At 49.1% G+C, this 24,964-nt stretch overlaps 1 protein-coding gene across 2 annotated transcripts in view; it reads left to right on the top strand.

Moving 5' to 3' along the window:
* Window positions 1-24,964, top strand: part of EFNB1 (ephrin B1) — a 155,671-nt gene that overhangs the window by 115,481 nt on the left and 15,226 nt on the right. For both annotated transcript variants that reach the window (XM_084814278.1, XM_084814279.1), the window contains one exon: window positions 23,821-23,913. In XM_084814278.1, the coding sequence (XP_084670404.1) occupies window positions 23,821-23,913 (93 nt within the window). The remainder of the gene's footprint in view (window positions 1-23,820; window positions 23,914-24,964) is intronic.

Here is a 24,964-nt window from a genome sequence, read left to right as displayed (position 1 = left end):
AAGATCACCGCAGACAGTGACTGTAGCCATGAAATTAAAAGACACTTGCTCCTTGGGAGGAAAGCTATGGCACACCTAGACAGCATAGTAAGAAGCAGAGACATCACCTTGCCAACAAAGGTCCGCATAATCAAAGCTATGGTTTTCCCAGTAGCAATGTATGGCTGTGAGAGCTGGAGTATATAGAAGGCTGAGCGCCAAAGAATTGATGCTTCCGAACTGTGGTGCTGGAGAAGACTCTTATGAGTCCCCTGGACTGCAAGGAGGTCAGTCAGTCAGTCCGAAAGGAAATCAACCCTGAGTGTTCATTGGAAGGACAGATACTGAAGCTGAAGCTCAAATACTTTGGCCACCTAATGTGGAGAGAAAAGTCACTGGAAAAGACCGTGATGCTGGGAAAGACTGAAGGCAAAAGGAGAAGGGGACGGCAGAGGATGAGATGGCTAGATAACATCACCGATGCAATGAATATGAACTTGAGCACGCTCTGGGAGAGAGCGGAGGACAGGAAGGCCTAGCGTGCTATGGTCCATGGGGTCACGAAGAGTCGGACACGACTGAACAACAACAATCTGTGGAACCGATTCCAGGTACTTGCAGATGAGACTGGAGGACAGCCTGCAGAGGAAGAATCACAGGGGAACCTGCATGAGAGTGAGCAAGAGGCTAAAGGTCAGTCAAACAGAGGCGTTGAAACCCAGGCCTACAAGAAGAAGAAGAGAAGAGTGGTAGTAGTGGGAGACTCCTTGCTGCGTGGGATCGAGACCCAAGTATGTCGCGAAGACCCGTGGACTCGCCAGGTATGTTGTCTCCCGGGAGGACAGATTGAAAGGTTGCCTGCACTCATAAAGCCCACTGACAGGTATCCCTTTCTTCTCATCCATGTGGGAACAAATGATACCGCCAAGCGGAGCTACGAAGAGATCACGTCAGACTTTGAAGCTTTGGGAAGGAAACTCAAGAACTTTGGGGCCCAGATAGTTTTCTCATCCATCCTTCCAGTAGTTAGAAGAGGGATAGAAAGGGAACGAAAAATACTCCGGGTGAATGACTGGCTACGAAGGTGGTGCCGACGAGAGAGATTTGGATTCTGGGACCACGGGCTATACTTCCTGGAAGGTGGGCTGTTGGCTAGGGATGGGTTGCACCTCACAAAGGCTGGGAAGAATGTGTTTGGCCACAGCATGAAGAACTTCATCAGGAGGGCTTTAAACTGAATCCTACGGGGAAGGGAGATGTAATGTTGGGGGTAACAATGGACGTAGGCGCATGCACTGCAATGGAGAGAACAGCTCTGATAGCGCCCAATAATAGTCTTCAGACACAGGTAGGAAGAAAGCCAGACTATGAAGCACATGGTCTTCGATGTCTATATACTAATGCCCAGAGTATGGGAAACAAACAGAACGAACTTGAACTCTTAATACAGGAGGGAAATTATGATTTGATAGGTATAACTGAGACTTGGTGGGATGACTCTCATGACTGGAATACAGCAGTTGAAGGATATAACTTGTTCAAAAAGAACAGGAGGAACAGAAAGGGAGGCGGGGTTGCACTGTATGTGAAAAATACATATCTCTGCACAGAAATACAGGAGGAGGAGCTTGGTAGCCCCATCGAGAGCATCTGGGTTGAAATAAATGGAGCAAAGAATAAAAGGAACCTGGTGGTCGGAGTCTACTACCGGCCACCCAATCAAGGAGAAGCCAAGGATGAAACTTTTGAAAAGCAAATAGCCAATGTTTTAAGGAAGCATGATGTAGTAGTAATGGGGGACTTCAATTTCCCCGATATTTGTTGGGAGACAAATTCTGCAAAACATGGCCCCTCCAGGAAATTCCTGACTTGTGTGGCGGATAACTTCCTCCTACAGAAAGTAGAGGAAGGAACTAGAGGATCGGCTATCCTTGACTTGATCCTAACCAACAGAGATGACTTAGTGGATAAAGTAGCAGTTACAGGAACTCTGGGGGAAAGCGACCATGTTGTACTTGAGTTCTTGGTTCTAAGGGAAGCAAAAGCCGAGTGTACTCAAACGCGTACCCTGGATTTTAGGAAAGCTGATTTTAATAAACTCAGAACAATGATCAGTAAGGTCCCATGGCAAGCAATGCTAGCGAGAAAAGGAGTCCAAGATGGGTGGGAACTTTTAAAAAAGGAAATTCTCAAGGCACAATCACAAACAATTCCAACAAGAAGAAAAGGTGGAAGACAACAGAAGAAGCCAATGTGGCTTCACAAAAAGCTTAGGGATGACCTGAAAACAAAGAAGGACACATATAGGAAGTGGAAAGAAGGCCAAGCAACAAAGGAAGAGTACAGGCAGGTAGCACAGAATTGCAGGGATGGCGTCAGGAAGGCTAAAGCGGAGAACGAGGTGAGGTTAGCGAGGGATGCTAAAAACAACAAAAAGGCTTTCTTCAGCTACGTGCATAGTAAAAGGCAGAGGAAAGAAATGGTTGTTCAGCTATTAAATAAGGATGGCAAAATGATAACAGAGGACAAAGAAAAGGCAGAGGTGCTCAATTCCTACTTTGGCTCAGTCTTCTCCCAAAAGACGGTCTATGACCCCCCTGGCAAAGGCGAAGTACAGGCTGAAGGGGCAGGATTGCAGCTTGAGATCGACAGGCATATGGTCAAGGAACACCTCATTACTTTGAATGAGTTCAAATCTCCAGGGCCAGATGAACTGCATCCTAGAGTCATAAAGGAACTGGCAGAAGAACTCTCAGAACCGCTGTCTATTCTCTTTGAGAAATCATGGAGGACCGGGGAAGTGCCAGATGACTGGAGGAGGGCTAACGTTGTCCCTATCTTCAAAAAGGGTAAAAAGGAGGAACCCGGGAAATACAGACCAGTCAGTCTGACATCAGTCCCTGGGAAAATTCTGGAGCAGATCATAAAGCAATCCATCTGGAAGCACCTTGACAACAATGCCGTGATTACTCGAAGCCCACATGGATTTGTCAAAAACAAGTCCTGCCAGACAAATCTGATCTCATTTTTTGATCAAGTCACCTCCCTTGTAGACCGTGGGAATGCTGTAGACATCATATACCTCGACTTCAGCAAAGCTTTCGACAAAGTGCCCCAAGATATCCTGATGAGCAAACTAGCTCGAAGTGGGCTAGATGAAACAACGATCCGGTGGATCCACAGTTGGCTACAGAATCGGACTCAAAGAGTGCTTATCAATGGGACCTTCTCAAGCTGGGGAGAGGTAACGAGTGGGGTACCGCAGGGCTCAGTCCTGGGCCCAGTGCTCTTCAATATTTTTATTAATGACTTGGAGGAGGAGGTGCAGGGAATGCTGATCAAATTTGCAGATGACACAAAATTGGGAGGGATAGCTAATACTTTGGAAGACAGAAACAAAATTCAAAGTGATCTGGATAGACTGGAGTGCTGGGCAGAAAACAACAGAATGGCATTTAATAGGGACAAATGCCAAGTTCTGCACCTAGGAAAAAGAAACCAAATGCACAGTTACAAGATGGGGGAAACGTGGCTCAACCACACTACGAGCGAGAAGGATCTTGGAATTGTCGTCGATCACAAGCTGAATATGAGCCAACAATGTGATGTGGCTGCAAAAAAGGCAAATGTTATTTTGGGCTGCATTCATAGAAGCATCGCTTCCAAATCCCGGGAAGTACTAGTTCCCCTCTACTCAGCACTGGTTAGGCCTCATCTGGAGTACTGTGTCCAGTTCTGGGCACCACACTTTAAGAAGGTTGCAGAGAAGCTGGAGAGGGTTCAAAGGAGGGCAACAAAGATGATCAGGGGACTGGAAACAAAGCCCTATGAAGAGAGACTGAAAGAACTGGGCATGTTTAGCCTTGAGAAGAGAAGACTGAGGGGAGATATGATAGCACTCTTCAAGTACTTGAAAGGTTGTCACAGAGAAGAAGGCCAGGATCTCTTCTTGATCATCCCAGAGTGCAGGACACGGAATAATGGGCTCAAGTTACAGGAAGCCAGATTCCGACTGAACATCAGGAAAAACTTCCTGAGTGTCAGAGCAATACGGCAATGGAACCAATTACCTGGGGAGGTGGTGGGCTCTCCCACACTGGAGGCCTTCAAGACGAGGCTGGACAGCCATTTGTCAGGGATGCTCTGACTTGGATTCCTGCATTGAGCAGGGGGTTGGACTCGATGGCCTTGTAGGCCCCTTCCAACCCTACTATTCTATGATTCTATGATTCTATCTCCCTTGTGGACTGTAGGAATGCTGTTGACATAATACACCTCGACTTCAGCAAAACTTTCGACAAAGTGCCCCATGATCTCCTCATGAGCAAACTGAGCTAGTGGGCTAGATGAAACAATGATCTGGTGGATCCACAGTTGGCTACCGAATCGGACTCAAGGAGTGCTTACCAATGGGATCTTCTCAAACTGGGGAGAGGTACTGAGCAAGGTAGTGCAGGGCTCAGTCCTGGGCCCAGTGCTCTTCAAGGTGTGGGGACTGCTGATCAAATCTGCAGAGGCCACAAAATTGGGCGGGATAGCTAATACTTTGGAAGACAGAAACAAAATTCAAAGTGATCTGGATAGACTGGAGCGCTGGGCAGAAAACAACAGAATGACATTTAATAGGGATCAATGCCAAGTTCTACACCTAGGAAAAAGAAACCAAATGCACAGTTACAAGATGGGGGATACGTGGCTGAACCACACTACAAGCGAGAAGGATCTTGGAATTGTTGTCGATCACAAGCTGAATATGAGCCAACAATTGTTGTCGATCACAAGCTGAATATGAGCCAACCATGTGATGTGGCTGCAAAAAAGGCAAATGGACTTTTGGGCTGCATTAATAGAAGCATAGCTACCAAATCCCAGGAAGTACTAGTTCCCCTCTACTCAGCAGTGGTTCAGCCTCATCTGGAGTACTGTGTCCAGTTCTGGGCACCACACTTTAAGAAGGATGCAGTCAAACTGGAGAGGGTTCAGAGGAGGGCAACAAAGATGGTCAGGGGACTGGAAACAAAGCCCTGTGAGGAGAGACTGAAAGAACTGGGCATGTTTAGCCTTGAGAAGAGAAGACTGAGGGGAGATAGGATAGCACTCTTCAAGTACTTGAAAGGTTGTCACAGAGAGGAAGGCCAGGATCTCTTCTCGATCATCCCAGAGTGCAGGACACGGAATCATGGGCTCAAGTGACAGGAAGCCAGATTCCGGCTGAACATCAGGAGAAACCTCCCGACTGTTAGAGCAATGCGACAATGGAACCCATGACCTAGGGAGGTGGTGGGCTCTCCCACACTGGAGGTATTCAAGTCGAGGCTGGACAGCCCTCTGTCAGGGATGCTCTGACCTGGGTTCCTGCCTTGAGCAGGGGGTTGGCCTCGATGGCCCTGTAGGCCCCTTCCAACCCTACTATTCTATGATTCTATGAATTCACAGGGATGGCTCCTCCCTGCCTGCCCTGTCAATGTGAGTGCAGAGGCTCCAGGGCCAAGGGGCAGCTCTTCCACTGGAAGAGTGTTCCTGTCCCATGAAGCAATTCCCAATGGACAGGATGCAGAGAGGGAAGGAGGCCGTTAGGCTGTTGTGGTGCAGCTGTTGGTCACATGGCCTGTGAGAACAAGAGGAGTGTAGTGTCATTGGGCGGGGGGCCACGTTCCTCCCCTCGGCAGCACCTTTTCCTCGGCATGCTGTTACTTCATCCTGCGTTTGCTGAGCTGCCACAGGACCACTTGTGGCCTCGAGGATCTCCCTGGTGTTCTTCTCCCTGGAGCCTCTCTTTAACTTTTCCAGAGGTCGGGCCATGCTGCTTTCTGATCTGGCAGAAATAACAATGAATATTTCAAGCTTTTTAGAACTTGCAGGGAAATAACTTAGAATCATAGAATAGTAGGGGTGAAAGGCCTACAAGGCCATCGAGTCCAACCCCCTGCTCAATGCAGGAATCTGAGTCAAAGCATCCCTGACTGATGGCTGTCCAGCCTCGTCTTGAATGCCTCCAGTGTGGGAGAGCCCACCACCTCCCTAGGGAATGGGTGCCATTGTCGTATTGCCCTAACAGTCAGGAAGTTTTTCCTGATGTTCAGCTGGGATCTGGCTTCCTGTAACTTGCTACTAAAAGTCCAACTGCTAAAGGCTGAGGTAGAATATGGGTATTAGGAATCTCCGATCTCCCCCCAGCCCCTGCCCCTGGATAGAGCCATGACCAAAGGGGGGGGGGGGTAACAGTGCTATAAGCATCAAAATAAAAGGAGAAGGAAGCAGATCCATTGTGCTGAGTATAGTATCTCTGGTTCTTATGAACAACAAAAAAGTAACCACCACAAATCCTCTAAAAATACACTCTTTTTTGTATCTTACATATTAAAATATTATTTATTTGTGGGATTTATAGCCTGCCCTTCAATAACATTTCCAAGGTGACATACAGAATTTTAAAATACAATAAACCCAATTTAAAGGAAACAAATTAAAAAATACAGTCAGGGCCAGAAATATTGGAACAAGGATAACTGTTTTGGCAGTTAACCTCTGTACACCACCACATTGAAGTTGAGAGGAAACACACCCAGATGGGAGCAAAGTCAAGACTTTCAGCTGTAATTCAAGGGGTTGGACAAAAGTGGGGCACTAACCATTCAGGAAGGACAGCCAGTGGCATACGTTGGGGGCTCATAAGTAATGGTACGAACCAACATCATTTCAAACTTAAGGATCGCCTTTAATACCTGGATGAAAATCCTTTGCAGTCAATGACTGCCTGAAGTCTGGAACCCATGGGCATGACCAAATGCTGAGTTCCCTCCCCCGAGATGCTTTGCCAGGCTTTTACTGCAGCTGCCTTCAGCTGCTGCTTGTTTGTGGGTCTTTCTGCCTTCAGTCTTGTCTTCGGTAAGTGAGAAGCAAGCTCTGTTGGGTGGAGATCAGGTGACTGACTTGGCCATTGAAGAACATCCCACTGGAAAGAATCTTATTCCAGAACTGGGCAGGCTTTTTTAGGTGTTTGCTGACAAAGGCTAATCTGGCCTTCCGGTTCTTGAGCGTTACCAGTCGTTTGCACCTTGTTGTGAAGCCTCTGTATTTACATCCACAAAGCCGTCTCTTGACTGTAGATGTTGACAGTGACATGCCTGCCTCCGCAAGAGCGTTCTTGACCTGGCTAGATGTTGTGAAAGGGTTCCTCTTCACCATGAACAGCATTCTGCGGTCATCCACTTGAGTTGTCTTTCAGGCCTTTTGCTGTCACTGAGCTTGCCAGTTGATTCCTTCTTTTCCAGGATGTTCCAAAGTGTTGTGTTGGCACTCCCACTGTGTTTGCTATCTCTCTGATGGGCTTATTTTGTTTCCTCAGCCTAATGATGGCCTCCTTCACTCGCATGGACACCTCTTTGGACCTCATGTTGGGGGTTCCAGTGAACAGCTACCAAATGCAAATGTAACACTCAGAATCACCTCCAGGCCTTTGATCTGCTTGATTGGTCATGGGGCACCCAGGAAACAGGCCACACCTGCCCATGCAGCTGCTTGTCAGCCATTCATTCCATTACATATGGGCCACCAACAATGGGGGTGTATGTAAGCCACTGGCTGTCCTTCCTGAATGGTTAGTGCCCCACTTTTGTCCAACCCCTTGAATTACAGCTGAAAGTCCTGACTTCGCTCCCATCTGGGTGTGTTTCCTTTCAGCTTCAATGTGGTGGTGTACAGAGGCCAACTGCCAAAACAGTTATCCTTGTTCCAATATTTCTGGCCCTGATTGTATGCATGAACATAGTAAAAACTGAAACATCACCAAGAGAAGGCCCTTGAACCTTACTGTACCTCCCCCATCATACTCGCACAGACACTGCTCAAACATTACATGGCCGCCCTGGCATCAAGGAGCTGAGTTGCAGTAGGAGGCAGGCAGCTGGGTGGGTGGGGTGCCTTTGTGTCCATCAGTGTGTGTGAATGCCAGCTAGCAAAAGGAAATGCAGTGTATGTATTCATTATTTAAAATGGGAGGGCACACTTCAGGCTTTTTACAAGAATCCTGTGATCCATCCACAGGAACCTGGTGCAAAAGAATTGAAGAATAAAAAAGGTGGCAGAGCAGCTTTTAAACTGAACCCTGGGGAAAAGCTGACAGGAGCAGGGAAGCATCTGGCTTAGGTTGAATCATCCCAAGGGGATGAAAATGTTTTCAATTGCCCAAATGTAGAAGGGGAGTAAATAGGCCAGGAGCATATGGTGAAACATGATAGCCAGTCAAAGAGGCCTAAGTGCCAAAGCAGAAGATGAACATGCCACACATCTGGGGAGGGCAACCATGTATAGGTGTTTCTGTGCAAAAGGTAGATGCTGCCAAGCCAAAATGAGAGAGTTCGACTGCCTGACTTTAAAGGAAAACCTAGATATATTGGGGAACATGGGAACCTGTTGGAACAGAGAGGAACAGTGTGATACAGTCACCTCTGGAGATAAACCCTGCAGGAAGGACAGGGAAGGGCGTGCTGAGGGAGGTGTTGCTCTGTATGTCAAAGAGGGCATAGCGTCAAGCAGGCTAGAAAACCTAAGGGGAAGACTCCTCCACAGAAGTGCTGTGGGTGACAATACTGGGATCCAAAAGTAATTTAGTACTGGGGACATGTTATCATCTCCTGGGCCAGAATGCTCAGAGTGATCGTAAAATGGAAAATGAAATCAGGGAGGCCTCCAAACAGTGAAGTGTTGTAATAATGTGTTCAGTTGCCCCCACATTGACTGGATAAATGCACGTTCCAGTCACAACAAAGAGGTTAAATTTATCAGTGCCCTAAATGACTTGTGCCCTAGAACAGGTAAAAAGGAAGTTGAAAGGGAGAGTCAGGAAGGTTAAATCCCTTCAAACTATGCTTGGAGGTTACTCAAAACCACAAGAATAGAAGCTCAGCTAGAATGTATACCACAGGTTAGGAAAGGTAGCGCTAAGTCCAAGAGGTCACCGGCATAGTTGACAAGCAGGATCAGGGAAGATATTAGAGAAAAGAAGGCTTATTTCAGAAAATGGAAGTTTTGTCCAAATGAGGAAAACGAAAGGGAGCACAAACTTCCACAAAGGAGATGCAAGAAGATGCAAAAAAGCATTTTGAGGATCATATCACTAGCAACATCAAGCCAGCACCGAAGAATTATTTAAATATATCAGAAGCAGGAAACCACGGTTAAACACATTTGAAAGGGCTGTGCTGCAGAAAAGCTTGTCCAAAAGGAGAGGGGTTTTTTTTATCTAAGTGAAAAAGGAAATAGAAAAAGAAGTCAGTAATTGCAGTTCATTCCTATCTGTGTCTCTAAAGTATCCATACAGCCTGCAACTGCACCACACTGTGGCTGTTCCACACAGATGGAAGAGTCATTAAGAACAATAAAAGATGAGCGTCTTGGATTTGCTACAGTCCCAGCATGTTAATTGTGCATTGGGGCCTAAATCATAACAGAGACCTGCTAAAGGGAATCTGGGAGAAAACACAAAGATTTAATTTCGTCCAAAGCTTACTGTTTAAGAGAACTTTGCATTTATCTTATGCCAAGCTTGCTTTCCAAAACTTCCAATCTGCCAAAGTCATATTCTGCTTGAAAAATTAAAGCAAAACACACGTTATATAGTGGACCAGGGTGGGGGTGGGGGTGGCATGGCTTTCTCTGTATATAACTGAGAACAAGCTTTCACCAGTGCCTTCACTGGGGCTGCTAGTGCCTCTGGTAAAGAGAGCCCCTGTTCAGCATGATATGAGAAATCCCATCTCCCCTCCCGACTCTGCAGAAGAGAGGGGAGGAGCCTCATATCCAGCATGATGTAAGAGAGCCCCTGAGTTGTCTTGCAGGTGCAGATGACCTGGGGAAGGGGGTCAGCAGTGAACTGCAAATGATCTCTGGCTCTAGTATACTAATCCCAGCTCTGTGGAGCCCTGGCTATGGGTGTCCTGGCAGTCTTAGTGCAGACACTGCTGTGGGTGGTTGAATCTGAAGGTGGAGGTGAATTCCTGGCGATATACTCTGAGCCATTCTACTCAGGTTTGCCATTGGTGTTGTGGGCATAGAACTAGCTTTAAAGGTGAAATGGGGAGACCCTATTCATATGTTTTTCTTAAGTGAAATACAAGGTAAGTTACATACAAGTTACTGGCAGAGGTGTGTGTTTATGGAAATTACGTGCCAGAGGAGCCAAATTCTGTGACATTTTGCAGTTTGGATAAAGTATGCACATTACGCTCATCAGTATGATGGCCTTTCTGCAATTTCACCATTTTGCATAATTCTGCTTTGTCTGCTCAAGTACCATTCTGTTACCCAGTCCCATCTCTGGCTCACCAGGCCTTGCTCACACCCTTTAAAGCATCTCTAGAAAGGTGTGGGGGGGGGGGGAGATTTTGCCACCAAGACTGCATTCTCTGGTTTTCTGTGCTCCTGGAGGATGCAGGAAAATATGGAACCCTGGTATCATGTGTGCAGTGCTGGCCAGGACCTGGGGGAGGCTGATCCACCAATCGGTTGTGCCCAGAAATGTATTATTACATTTTCCCACTTTCCTCCAAGGAACTCAGGTCGGCATAAATGGTTTCTTCTCCCCCAACTCATTGTATCCTCACAGTGACCCTGTGAGGTTGGTAGGGCTGAGAGAGAGAGTGACTGGTCCAATGTCACCTGGTGAGCTTCATGGCCGAACATTGATTTGGCCCTGAGTCTGGTCCAGTTCCCACCCTGGTTCACTACACTGCACAAGTGGCAGAGGGACAGCCAGGTGTGGTTGCTCAGAAGGAGGGCATGCTGCAGCTCTGGGGATTCACTCTCCAGCGCTCAAGACCGGGCAGCAGCATTCGGCTGTGTTCTGGATTGCATTGGCTGCAGGTCTCTCTCATGAGCAGCCGCTACAGGGAGGAAGGAATTGGGGCCACACCCATGGGCGGGAGGGGGTTCCGCTCAAGTTATGTGTGGACAGCTTTTTAAAGCAGTGGTAATTTCACATTAACGGTACCTGCTGTTCTTGCTCCTCTGTGAGAGATTGGAGGGCTTTCTTTTAAAAGACAATTTATCCCATTGTTTCTTTCAAGCATTCTGTGGGCACAGAGCATGTGTGCACGTGTGTGTGTGTGGCAGGGGGCAATAAACTAATTTGTTTGCAGTAATTACCTAGTTTGGTTTATTCTGGACGTGCCAGCTCCCACCTGGGGTGCTTGTGAGTGTGTGGGCTGGTTCATCCCCACACCTGGGGCATCTTGGGTTTGGAAAAGTGCTCACTGGCTCTTGCCAGGAGCCACTGGCCCTCCTAAAAGCAGAGTAATTATCCTATCTTCCCAGAACTTGCAGTTCAGGAGATTGCTAAGAGATGGACTTTCTTATCTGGTGCTTTTGGAGGTAAATTGAGGAGATCTCCACAACACACCCACAATGTGTTTTTTAATGTTCTATATATTTTAAATTGTTTTATTGTGTGTTGTTTGGTTTTAATTTTTGTGAACCTCCCAGAGAGCTTCGGCTATTGGGCAGTATAGAAATTAAATAAATAAATAAATAAATAAATAAATGTCCCTGCAACTAGTGCTTGGCTTTTTCATGCTGTCTCCTTCTATCATACCTGATATTAATTTGCCGCCTCTGCTGCAGTGCAGATTGCTACTCTTCAGGACAGTGGCCATTTCTGTCAGCAGCACCCAGAGCTCTATGAGTTGCCCTGTAGGGTCACGTCAGAGGGTCAGCCTCGCCTTCCACATTCAACAGTGGTCAGCCAGATGCTTCTTGGAAGCCCCCCACACACACACACTTATTGCTTGCCCCCAGCATCGAGGTTTCAGCTGTAAGCCACCTCTGAAAGTATTCTAGCCAATACCTAGCTACTAGACTCATCCTTCTCCATGAATTTGTCTAAACCTATTTTTTAAATCATGCATTTAACAAAGTGGAAATGTTTGGGGCATCCTGAAAGAACCCAGAAGGCTGGGTGAGCAGTATTCCTGCAGGGGAGGTTGCCCGAGGATGGTGCTGCCAGCACAGAAATGATCTGGCGCCGCAACCCCCACCGCGTGTGCGTCGCGTGCTGTAACAGGTGCTGCTTCGGCTGCTGGCTTCGCTGCTCTTTGATCATGTCGTGCTCCTAGCAAGAGTTGGCACTCCTGATGTTGAACTGCCAGTATCGCAGCTGCTGTCAGGCAACGGTTAGGCGATGAATGACTTTCCTGTTTGTAGAGGCTACTTGCCTGTGAACACAATTCTCAACAGCCTCATGCTGGTGGCCCACGCTCAGCTTAGCAAAGGTTTGCATAGCCAAATGCATTCGCCCCTGCTGCAGCCTCTGCTCTTTCCCTGTCTAGAACAATTATTTCCCAGCGATACAAAAGAGGGAAGAGCTGTGTGCAGGAGGCAAAGTGAAGAGAAGCGACCCTTGTGGATTGGGCTGAAATCAGTGTCGTGCTCACTCAGTAACCTTAAAATGCCTCACCTGGCTTTGGGAAGCTTTGTCCTTACCTTGTCCTCTAACTTCAAAACTTACTTGGTGAATGGCTGCCTTTTCACCACCAACGAAACAGAGCTCCGAGGCGTTCATGTGCAGGGAGGGCGATCAGAGGTCTGGCTGCTCCGGCACCAGTTCTGGTTATCTCCTCCCCCACTCATGCCCCTGGCCAGGTTTACAAAGCAGCTGCTCCTGGCAACGCTACTGACAAAGATGGAAGGCCTGGGCGGGGGGGGGGGGGGCTGCCTCAGGCACCATTTTACTTTGGGAGCAAAACAATTAGGTGGCACTTGTTACACAGTCCGACTGAGGACACCATCCCCCAGAAGGTTCTTTTTGCCTCTCAGCCACTGGGTGTTTTGTTGAGATTTGCCTTCAGTCCTTGCAAGCCCCACAGGATGAGACCAAGTGGATGACGTCCCATGCTTTTAGCCACATGTGACTCCCCCCCCCACACACCCCAGGATATGGCACAAAGAAGCACATCAGAGCTGCCCTGGTTAGAGAAAAAGCCTTTTTGGACCACACTGGTATCGCTTTTCTCCGTCTCCAAACCAGGAGGTCTGTGGAATGGTTGTGGCTCCCTCCAGTCTGACAGGAATGAGAGAGACTTAAAAAAAACCCTGCAGAGAGTAGTGTGTTTGGAGGGGAGGGGAGCGGAGGGGAGAGGTTAAGGAGAGTTTAGCTGGCATTTGCCCTGCAATTACAGCCATTTTGGAAAACGGTTGGTGCTGTGAGTTTACATTAATCAGCAGTGCAAACGTTATGCGTGATTGTGTGTAATTACATGTTAGAATCTACCATATGAGTAGGAACATTCCTTTTGTCTGGCCAGAGAGCTTTGGGTCAATTACCCCTGTCAGGTACTGCAGTTCTTTGCTTCCTTGAGCATGTTGGTGGTGGGGTGGGAGAGGCAGAGCCACTGAAGGATCACAGCGGGCCAAGCAAGCGTCTTTCCGTTGAGAAACACACGCACATCCGGAGAGGTGCGCCCTTGGCCTCCTCGGCTTTGTAGGCCAGGATGGAGAGCCCCCCATCTTGCTTCTTTGGATAAATATTCTTGTTCCTGTGCTTAGTCAAGTTTCCCATCTGACCATGCCTTTCACTTCATTCCTATTAGTAGTTGAGGTACTATTTGTATCATGTATTATCTGCCTTTCAGCCTCTACAGAACTCCAGAGTGGCATAAAAATAGTTTTAAAACAATAAATAAAAGCCCCATTAAAAACAAACAGCAAAAATTGAATCATGTGGGGAAACCAATCAACTGAAAATCGCAGCAGAACAAAACTGTCTTAATAATATGCCAGAATGGCAATATGGAGGGGGCCTGGCAGGCCTCCTGGGATAGGCAGTTCAACAACCTGGGGGCCATAACAAAGAAGGCCCTATCCTGCATTCTCACCAACCACACTTCTGGTGATGGTGGGGCGTGACGCAGGGGCCTACACTGAATACCATAGTGGGCAGGTAGGGCCTTATGATGATTCTCTGGTGGTTGTTCAGTAGCTATGGTACATAATGGATGCATTTGGGGGATAAATGCCAGGGCCTGCAGGAGAAGCCACCACCACCACCGGGGAAGAAGTGTGCTTGCTGCTGCTGGGCCTGCTGCTGCCTCCGCTGCCACCACCACCAGGCCTTCCCTGTGGACTTCTGCCTGGCAGACCGCCAGTCCCTGCAGGATCAGGCCCCCAGGTACTGAGCCAGCTGTGCTGCTCCACCTGCCCCTCTCTGGAGGGGCTACATAAGCTGGCTGGCTGAGGTGGCCTGGGAGAGCCAGGGCCTGCAGGAGAAGCCACCACCACTGGGGAAGAGGCATGCTTGCTGCTGCTGGGCCTGCCGCTGCCGCCGCTGGGCCTGCCGCTGCCGCCGCTGGGCCTGCCGCTGCCGCCGCTGGGCCTGCCGCCGCCGCCGCCACCACCACCACCACCACCAGGCCTTCCCTGTGGACTCCTGCCTGGCATTTTTAAGGGGATTTTAATTGTTTTGTTTGTTTTATTTTGTTGGGGGGGATTTTGTTGTGTTTTTAGGGGTGGGTAGCCTGCCTGATAGGCGGGAGTGAGGGGGCATGTGTCCACCTGATGGAGGCAGTGGGGGGAGTGTTGGGGGCCAGAAGATACCGAGGCTGGGTGGCAGGTGCTGGCGGAGCGCTAGGGGCAGGCCATGCCAGGTAAGGGGAACAAGGGAGAGATGTGTAGTATCTGTCCCCTGCTCCGGGCCTGTCCAGAGCCAAAGGATGGCTGGGGGAGGCGTGACCCCATCTTCTGGCCTTCGTTTGCTGCTCTGCAATGCCAGGTCTGTTACCCAGAAAACCTCCCTCATCCATGACATGATCCTGGATGAGGGCGCAGACCTGGTATGTATTACGGAGACCTGGCTGGCCGAGGCTGCTGCTCCAACCCTTGCAGCCATGTGTCCAGCCGGATTTTCGTATGCACAGCAGCCGAGGGCTGGGGATCGGGGAGGGGGAGTGGCTGTTATCTACCGAGAGTCCTTGGTCTTCACCAGACCCCCTCTCCGGGAGACCAAGGTTGCTGAGTGCATGTACTGGAGGTTGGGCCCGAAGGGCAGTCTGGGGATTCTGCTCGTGTACCGTCCACCCCGCTGCACGACTGACTCCCTGGCCGAGGTGCTTGAGGTGGTCTCTGATGTGCGTGTACAGTCCCCTAACTTACTGGTGTTGGGGGACTTCAATGTACATTCGGAGGCCATCCTCACAGGAGCACCTCGGGACTTCATGGAGACCATGGCCTCCTGGGAGCTGCACCATATTCTAACTGGGCCCACCCATGTAGCCGGTCATGCACTAGACCCTGTGTTTGTTTCTGGAGAAGCGGGGAGTGATCTGGAAGTCGGGGGTATATCCACCACCCCCTTGTCATGGTCAGATCACTATCTGGTGACGTTGGACTTCTCGGTTCCACAACCCCTCCGCAGGGGTGGAGGACCCATTAAAATGGTCCGCCCCAGGCGTCTTATGGATCGAAATGGATTCCTGAACGCGCTTGGGGATTCTCTGGGGCATGCCAACGGCCACTCGGTCGAGACCCTGGTGGGTGGCTGGAATGCCGCAATCACTGGGGCATTAGATCGGGTGGCTCCGAAACGCCCTCTCCCCCTGAACAGGGCTCGGACTGCACCATGGTTCAATCCGCGGTTACGAGCTCTGAAACAGGAGGTGAGACGGCTAGAGCGCCGGTGGCGGAAGTCTCGCTCCAAAGACGATCAGACACGGGCTAGAGCTGTATCTTCAGCCTATCACGTGGCGGTGAAGGCAGCAAAAAAGGAATATTATGCTGCCTCCATCGCGTCTGCAGAGTGCTGTCCCAGGAGGCTGTTCCAAGTGGTCCGGAGCCTGGTCGGTCCTGTGGCTCCGGAACCACTGGAGCATTCTAAGGCCTCCTGTGAGGCTTTGGCAAGGCACTTTGCAGATAAAATTGATCAGATTAGGTGTGTTACTCTGCACGCTGTGGATACAGTTTTGTGGGATCGGTTCCAGCTTCCTCCTCCTGATGAAGTGGACAAGGTGCTTTCATCTGTAAGGCCGACCACCTGCTTACTTGATCCTTGCCCATCTTGGCTCACTATGAGCTGCAGAGAGAGACTGGGTGAGGGGATCAGGGCGGTGGTGAACGCCTCCCTTGAGGAGGGAGTGATGCCATCAGCCCTCAAGGAGGCAGTGATAAGACCGTTCTTAAAGAAGCCCTCCTTGGATCCTCAAGTTCTGAACAACTTTCGCCCATTCTCAAATCTGCCATTTTTGGGCAAGGTGATTGAGCGGGTGGTGGCGGTGCAATTGAAGGCACACTTGGAAGAAACTGATTATCTAGACCCATTTCAATCGGGCTTCAGGCTTGGGCATGGGCCAGAAACGGCCTTGGTCGCCTTGGTGGATGATATGAGGAGGGCTCTGGATAGGGGTGAATGCTCCTTCCTTGTTCTCCTCGACCTCTCAGTGGCTTTTGATACCGTTGACCACGGTATCCTCCTGGACCGCCTGGAGGGGTTGGGCATTGGAGACACTGTATTGCGGTGGTTCTGGTCCTTCCTCTCCGGCAGGTACCAGAGGGTAGCACTGGGAGAGGAGGTTTCGGACCCGTGGCTACTTACTTGTGGGGTGCCACAGGGTTCCATCCTCTCCTCGATGCTATTTAACATCTGTGTGAAGCCGCTGGGGGCTATCATCAGGAGGTTTGGGGTGCAGTGTCATCAATATGCAGATGACACGCAGCTCTACCTCTCATTCAAATCTTCACCAAGGTTGGCCGTAGAATCCCTGTCCAAATGTCTGGAGACGGTGAGTGGCTGGATGGGGAGGAATAAGCTGAAGCTGAACCCTGACAAGACCGAGGTACTTTTGGTGGGAGACAAGAGGAGGCTGGGGGATGTCGACCTGGTGTTGAATGGGGTACGGCTACCCTTGAAAGACCTGGTCCGCAGCCTGGGAGTCATTTTGGACTCCCAGCTGTCCATGGAGGCTCAGGTGTCAGCTGTGAGCCGGACAGCGCTGTATCAACTCCATCTGATACGGCGGCTGCGCCCCTTCCTTCCCGACCATCTGCTCCCATCGGTAGTACATGCCCTGGTCTCCTCTCGTTTAGACTACTGTAATGCGCTCTATGTGGGGTTACCCTTGAAGACGGGTCGGAAGCTGCAGCTGGTACAGAATGCGGCGGCTCGCCTGATTAAAGGCAGCCGCCGGCGAGATCACATCACTCCAGTGCTGAAGGAGTTGCACTGGTTACCAGTTGTTTTCCGGGCCAAATTCAAGGTGTTGGTTTTGACCTTTAAAACCCTATATGGTTCCGGCCCTGCCTATCTTAAGGAGCGCCTCCAGCAACACCAGACAGGCCGCTTAACAAGATCAGCCTCGGATGGCCTTCTCTCTGTCCCATCAGCCAGGACAGCTAGACTGGTGGGGACGAGGGAGAGGGCCTTTTCTGTGGTGGCCCCCACTCTGTGGAACTCCCTCCCTAGGGAACTCCGTCATGCCCCCTCTTTAATGAGCTTCCGTCGTGCATTAAAAACGTGGTTGTTCAGGCAGGCATTTGGGGTGGGTTAGGGTATTTTAAAAAAAAAATTATGGTAGAATTTTATTGTTTTAAATTGGTTTATGGTATGTTGTACATCGCCCAGAGTGGCTGGGTGACCAGCCAGATGGGCGATTAATAAATTTAATAATATATAAATAAAAATAAATAAGAAGTGGGTCCCCAAAGGTTCTGTATTGGGACTAGTGCTTTTTAATTTGTTTATAAATGATCATGAACTGGAATTAGGAGCGAGCAGTGAGGTGAACATGTTTGTTAATGACACCAAATTATTTCGAGTGGTTAGAACAAACGGGAATTGCCAGATGTACAAGCTGGGTTTAGAAAAGGCAGAGGGACTAGAGGCCAAATTGCCAATATCCGCTGGATAATGGAGAAAGCCAGGGAGTTTCAGAAAAACTTCTATTTCTGTTTTATTGACTATTCTAAAGCCTTTGACTGTGTGGATCATCACAAATTGTGGCAAATTCTGGGTGGTATGGGGATACCAAGTCATCTTGTCTGCCTCCTGAGGAATCTGTATAACGACCAAGTAGCAAAGGTAAGAACAGACCACGGAACAACGGACTGGTTTAAGATTGGGAAAGGAGTACGGCAGGGTTTTATGCTCTCACCCTACCTATTCAACCTGTACGCAGAACACATCATGTGACGTGCTGGGCTTGATGAAGCCAAGGCTGGAGTTAAAATCGCTGGAAGAAACATTAACAATCTCAGGTATGCAGATGATACCACTTTGATGGCTGAAAGCGAGAAGGAGCTGAGGAACCTCATGACGAAGGTGAAAGAAGAAAGTGCAAAAGCTGGGTTGCAGTTAAACCTCAAAAAAAACAAGATGATGGCAACCAGCTTGATTGAGAACTGGCAAATAGAGGGAGAAAACGTGGAGGCAGTGACAGACTTTGTCTTTCTAGGCACAAAGATTACTGCAGACGCTGACTGCAGCCAGGAAATCAGAAGACATTTACTTCTTGGTAGGAGAGCAATGACAAATCTTGATAAAATAGTGAAGAGCAGAGATATCACACTGATGACAAAGGTCCGCATAGTGAAATCAATGGTATTCCCCGTAGTAACCTATGGCTGCGAGAGCTGGACCATAAGGAAGGCTGAGGGAAGGAAGATAGATGCTTTTGAACTGTGGTGCTGGAGGAAAATTCTGAGAGTGCCTTGGACTGCAAGAAGATCAAACCAGTCCATACTCCAGGAAATCAAGCCAGACTGCTCACTTGAGGGAATGATATTAAAGGCAAAACTGAAGTACTTTGGCCACATAATGAGAATACAGGATACCCTGGAGAAGATGCTGATGCTAGGGAAGGTGGAAGGCCAAAGGAAGAGGGGCCGACCGTGGGCAAGATGAATGGATGATATTCTGGAGGTGACGGACTCGACCTTGGGGGAGCTGGGGGTGGCGACGGCCGACAGGAAGCTCTGGCGTGGGCTGGTCCATGAAGTCACGAAGAGTCGGAAGCGACTGACCGAATAAACAACAAAAACAAAAAGGGATTGCGAAGAGCTTCAAAAGGATTTCTCCAGACTGGTGGAATGGACATTAAAATGGCAAATTCTGTTCAATGTAAGCGAGTGTAAAGTGATGCATGTTATGACAAAAATCCTGACTTCACATATACTCTGATGAGGTCTGAGTTGGCAGTGACTGACCAAGAAAGGAACCTTGGGGCTGTGGTGCACAGCAAAATGAAAACATTGCCCCCACGTGCAGCTGCTGTGAAAAAAGGTGAATTCGGTGCTAGGGACTATTTATTTATTTATTTATTCCATTCCGTTTCATTTCATTTCTATACCGCCCAATAGCCGAAGCTCTATGAGGAGAGGGATCAAAGTAAGACTGCCAATATCATTCTTCCTTTATAGAAATCTATGGTGCAACTACAATTGGAATACTGTGTACAGTTCTGGTTGCTGCATCTCAAAAAATATTGTAGAGTTGGAAAAAATGCAGAAAAAAGCAATCCAAATGGTCAAGGGGCTGGAGCAACTCCCTTATGTGGAAAGGTTAAAAAACTTGGGGCTGTTTGGCTTAGAAAAAGGCGAGTAAGGTGGACATGCATTGACTGGAGAAAGTGGAGAGTCATAATACTAGAACTCAAGGTCTGCCTGATGAAATTGATTGATTGTTGGGAGATCCAGGACAAACAAAACAAAGGATGAACTTCTTTGCAGTGTGTTCATAGAATCATAGAATAGTAGGGTTGGAAGGGGCCTACAAGGCCATCTAGTCCAACCCCCTGCTCAATGCAGGAATCCAAGTCAGAGCATCCCTGACAAATGGCTGTCCAGCCTCGTCTTGAAGGCCTCCAGTGTGGGAGAGCCCACCACCTCCCCAGGTAATTGGTTCCATTGTCATATTGCTCTGACACTCAGGAAGTTTTTCCTGATGTTCAGCCGGAATCTGGCTTCCTGTAACTTGAGCCCATTATTCAGTGTCCTGCACTCTGGGATGATCAAGAAGAGATCCTGGCCTTCTTCTCTGTGACAACCTTTCAAGTACTTGAAGAGTGCTATCATATCTCCCCTCAGTCTTCTCTTCTCAAGGCTAAACATGCCCAGTTCTTTAAGTCTCTCTTCATAGGGCTTTGTTTCCAGTCCCCTGATCATCCTTGTTGCCCTCCTCTGAACCCTCTCCAGTTTGTCTGCATCCTTCTTAAAGTGTGGTGCCCAGAACTGGACACAGTACTCCAGATGAGGCCTAACCAGTGCTGAGTAGAGGGGAACTAGTACTTCCCGGGATTTGGAAGCGATTCTTCTACGAATGCAGCCCAAAAGTCCATTTGCCTTTTTTGCAGCCACATCACATGGTTGGCTCATATTCAGCTTGTGATGGACAACAATTCCAAGATCCTTCTCGCTTGTAGTGTGGTTGAGCCACGTATCCCCCATCTTGTAACTGTGCATTTGGTTTCTTTTTCCTAGGTGCAGAACTTGGCATTTGTCCCTATTAAATGTCATTCTGTTGTTTTCTGCCCAGCGCTCCAGTCTATCCAGATCACTTTGAATTTTGTTTCTGTCTTCCAAAGTATTAGCTATCCATCCCAATTTTGTGTCATCTGCAAATTTGATCAGAATTCCCTGCACCTCCTCCTCCAAGTCATTAATACAAATGTTGAAGAGCACTGGGCCCAGGACTGAGCCCTGCGGTACCCCACTCGTTACCTCTCCCCAGTTTGAGAAGGTCCCAGTGTGTTAATTAATTTTGACTTCACTGACACGAGATGTAGTGATGCACAGTAGCTTAAATGGCTTCAGAGAATTAGACAAATTCATGGAGTAGGTTGATCAGTGGCTACCAGTTATCGTGGTTCTGGGTATGCAGCCTTCACGTTAAGAGGCAATATAATGCCACTGAGTACCAGCTGCTGGGACCAACGACTGAAAGGGGTTGTTGGCTTCATGTCCTGCTTCTGGGCTTCCCAGAGGCATCTACTTAGCCCCTGTGGAAAACCAGAGGCTCAGCTAGGTAGGCCTTTGGTCTGATTCAGCCAAGCTCTTTTGCAGCCATTTCTTTAGAAGTCCCCGTTATGAGCATCACACTTCTAAGTGACTAAGGCTGAATCTACACATAGCAGTTTTACCGTTATCATACTGCAGTGATAACTATTAGTGCCCATCGGTGTCATGTGCAGCAATAGTTATCATTGCAGTATGATTACAGTAAAACTGCTATGTATAGATTCAGCCTAGATATATGTGAGCTTTCCATCCTTGGCTTATTTAACGTTGCATTACTTAAATGAATTAACATACATAAATTGGCAATGGTAATCCCAACTTGAATGGCTTCCCTTCCCCTCATTTCCCTCCTCCCAGCCCAAGTAGGATGTTCTGTTTCAACGTCCCCTTCTCCATACTGTGAAACGCTCCGGCTGTCTGTGTTGGTTTTGAAGACAAAAGCAAAAGGGTTGCCAGGGGCTTCTTTTCAACATGGCAACCATGTGCTAGTCACTGTGCAGCCATTTCCTGTCCAGTGAAAGCCAGCAAGATACGGAGTGCCTGGGCCGGGGAGGCAGCGTTTTTGTGCTCGGCATAGAGGGATTTGTGGTGCTTAATATAAGGATCTTGCCCAAGGTCAAGTACTCAAGTAATCTTAGAGCAGAGGAAAAGGAAGGCCTTAAGCATCCTCTCTGGTGCTTTCAAAACCTTGTCATCCTTCCTTACCGGTGTGCCAGATTGTTTTTCTCCATAGCTCGCAAAGCGAAGGCACAGTTTCCTGTGGTGCCAGGATGGAGTCAGACTATGGATTGTTCATTCTCACCCTTCCATTCAGCACAGCAGTGTCAGTTCTGTGTCCATCGCCTTTATTTATGTATTTAAATGGGCTTTGTCCCACTTTTAAACTAAACATTTAGAATGCAGCTTATGGGCAACTGTGGAGACTCTGTCCCCACACGTTCTGCATCTGTGGGGGTATCTCCCTAGACTAGAGGATGTAGAAGTAAAAATACCGCAACCCTAGGCCAGCCGGGGGGCAGGGGGGATTTCCAGTTCCTAGATATAAAAACTGTATTTTTGTTAGCCAACGTTCGCTTGTGGGGGTGGGAGGCTTGGGGAGAGGCAAATCCCAGAATCAGACTTCTGAGCATATGGAGTTTCTGTAGTCCTGCCTGGAGAAACTAGTGTCCTCCTCCCCCACCCTCAACCCTAGGCAGGCCCTGAGTTATTGGGGAAGTCTTGCTTATGGCTGCAGAATTGGAATAGCATGTGCAGGCTGAACAAGATTTAGGATAACCATGGGGGGGAGGGATTTTTTTAAAGGATCTTCCTGTCACCTTTCCACCATCCACTGTGGAGCTCCCCCCCATGACGGGATCACGTCTTTGTCAGGGTGGAAGGCATCTTTTGCCTCCTGGGGAGCTCCGAACATCACAAGAAGCCTCAAGTGCTGCTCAGCAGTTTGGCAGCCTTCGGCAGGCTGCTCTGCCCCCTGCCCCGCCCAGTCCCGTTCATTTGTCTCACCAGCCTCCGGCCCATTAAAATTGCTCTGCTCTTGCTTGAGCCGGTTGCTGAGTTGCTAATTAGATTGGGCTCTGAGGGGAGAAGGGAGGCTGCAGCCGACAAAGGCACAGTCTCCCACCCCCCAGCCATGGCATAATGGGGATAAAAGTTGCAGGAAGGCCGCCAGAGACACTGCAGAAGAGGGATGGTCCGGAGGCTGAGCTATAAAACCAGCGAGTCTTCCCCATTCCTTTTGTTTCCCCTTTTAATGGGGAGCTTGTTAACCCAGTGGGACAAAACATGAAATGTTCTTTTCAGCAGCCTGCCTTCTTCTACCGTGCAGGGACTGGTCTGATCGCTTTGGGGGTTGGGGGGAGCTGGGGACGTTAGCTACTCACCTCTGGGGCTCCCCCCCCTACACAGTGAGCACTCAGGCAGCAGCATGGACAGATCTTCCGTAATTCTGCCCCTCCGTGAAAGATGACCTTCCTGATCTTTGGGAACTGGGTTTTGGTTACAGCAACGCGGTCTGCTTTAGAATGTAGCAACCGGCTTGGCTTGTGTTGCAACCTATCTAAACTGGTTGGATTTGCTTGCTGCTGGCTTCTACTCACAGAGCCACAGAAGGGGATCAGGAAACGAGGTGGGAGACATTTCCAACTGTGTCTGAAAAACTCTCACCTCTCACCAGCTTCCAGTCATTTTCCTTTTCTGCAACGTTTTCCCTTTCTCTGTTGCTCCGCTGCTTCCCTCTCAACTCTTTCCTCAAGACCCAACTCCTTTTTTTCCTGTTTGGAAACAAAATGTCCTGTCATGATGAAATGTAGATTTTATGTATCTGACCCTTGAGAGAGATCCCATATATTCTCTTCCTGGTTGTACTGGGCTTTATTTCTTGGTTGCATGAATGTGTGCTGGAATCTGGAGAGAGTGAGGGAGAATCTTCAGAACTGGCAGAGAGAGAAAGGTTTTATTTCTATGCCAGTAAGTCTGGAACTGGCCCAAGGGCTCTCCGAGAACATAATGGTGGCTGAGCATGGATTTGAGCCTCCATCTCCCCAGTCCAAGTCTGATGCTCTGTCTGCTGAGCTGCATGAGTTACCCTGTGTTTGGAGCACCCTTGCCTGGTTTCACTCTGCCTCTGCCACCAGCCATGTCCCCCATCCACCTCTCCGCTGCAGGCAGATGTCAGCTGCAGCCCTGGTTTGTCTGCCCACTGCAGTGTGCAAGCACAACCCCTGGGCAGAAGCGCTGTGGTGGCTGTGTTCTGGGCAGCACCTGGCGTACTGTTGGCCACAGATAAATATATGGCATTGGTAACCTCTGGCACAGTCTTGACGCTTGTTAAATTCATTTCTCTCCTTGCAGCAACTTCCAACGGATCTCTGGAGGGCCTGGAGAACAGAGAGGGTGGGGTCTGCCAGACGCGCTCCATGAAGATCGTCATGAGAGTGGGCCAGGGTGAGTCGGCGTGTCCTCTTGGGATTGCCTTTCAGGGCTAAATTGCTGTGGCTGAGAACAGGGCAGGGCTTCTGTCCAGTGGTGGGAATGTGAGGAGAGGAGCGGGAAGTTTCTCAGTAATTAAAGAGAGAGGCGGGGCGGGGCAAGGCGAGGCTGTGGATTCTCTCTGTTGCATCTTCGTGTTAAAGGTGGGAAATTGTTGTGGGAAGCCTCACGTAGAGCTAGCTAGCCCTTCTCCCAAGGAAGGAATCACAAGGCCTTCCTTTCATGCCACCCGTGGAAATGAAATTTGCCTGAGCACCTGGGTGTTCCCTTCGTCTTCTGTCCTTCTCAGAAACGGTGGCGCTGCTGTAGAACCTGGCTTAGGCAACACGCACCACCCGCCTCTCCCTTTGCAAGCCCCAGCAAAATGAACAGGGGCCCAGCCTCCGCTAGTTCCAGCATCCCTCACAAAGGAGCCTTCGGGACAGCGGAACTGCTGGCGGAAGAAGAAGAGCTGGGGCCATTCACCCGCCCCGTCTAGGATGGCGCGGCATTCAAGGAGTGTGGTCCAGGGCCCATGGGTTGGAATTCCTGGGTCTGTGCTGGAAAATTTCTTCAAAAAGGTCAGACGTTCAAAGGGTGGGCCCAGCTTCCTATGTCTTCTCATACTTTTGGCTAACCGAAAATTCAGCTGAACCGACACGTCGCCCTACTGTCCTGAAGGCCCACAGAGAGGCAACTAACTGGACTCAGTGATACAGTTAAATCTTACATAGAGTTGTAGAGTTGGAAGGGACCACAGAGATCACCTAGTCCAACCCGTGCTCAAGGAAAGCTCTGCACTGCAGGGTTCAGCTATGTATTCCCTGACACATGGCCATCCAGCCTCTGCTTAAATATCTCCAGTGAAGAAGAACCCACCACCTCTCAAATCAATCTGTTCCACTGCTGAACAGCTCTCACTGCTAGAAAATTTATCCTTATGTTAAGCCAAAATCTGCTTAACTGCAATTCCCACCCTTTGGTTCTAGTCCTGCCCTCAGGAGCCAAAGAGCGTAAGCCTGCTTCA

Source organism: Heloderma suspectum, chromosome 9 (genome assembly GCF_057233095.1).
Source record: "Heloderma suspectum isolate Gila_16-S chromosome 9, 16-S_ref, whole genome shotgun sequence".
Lineage (NCBI taxonomy): Eukaryota > Metazoa > Chordata > Lepidosauria > Squamata > Helodermatidae > Heloderma > Heloderma suspectum.
The sequence above is the reverse complement of the archived record's forward strand: the minus strand, read 5'-3'. Positions and strand labels throughout refer to the sequence as shown.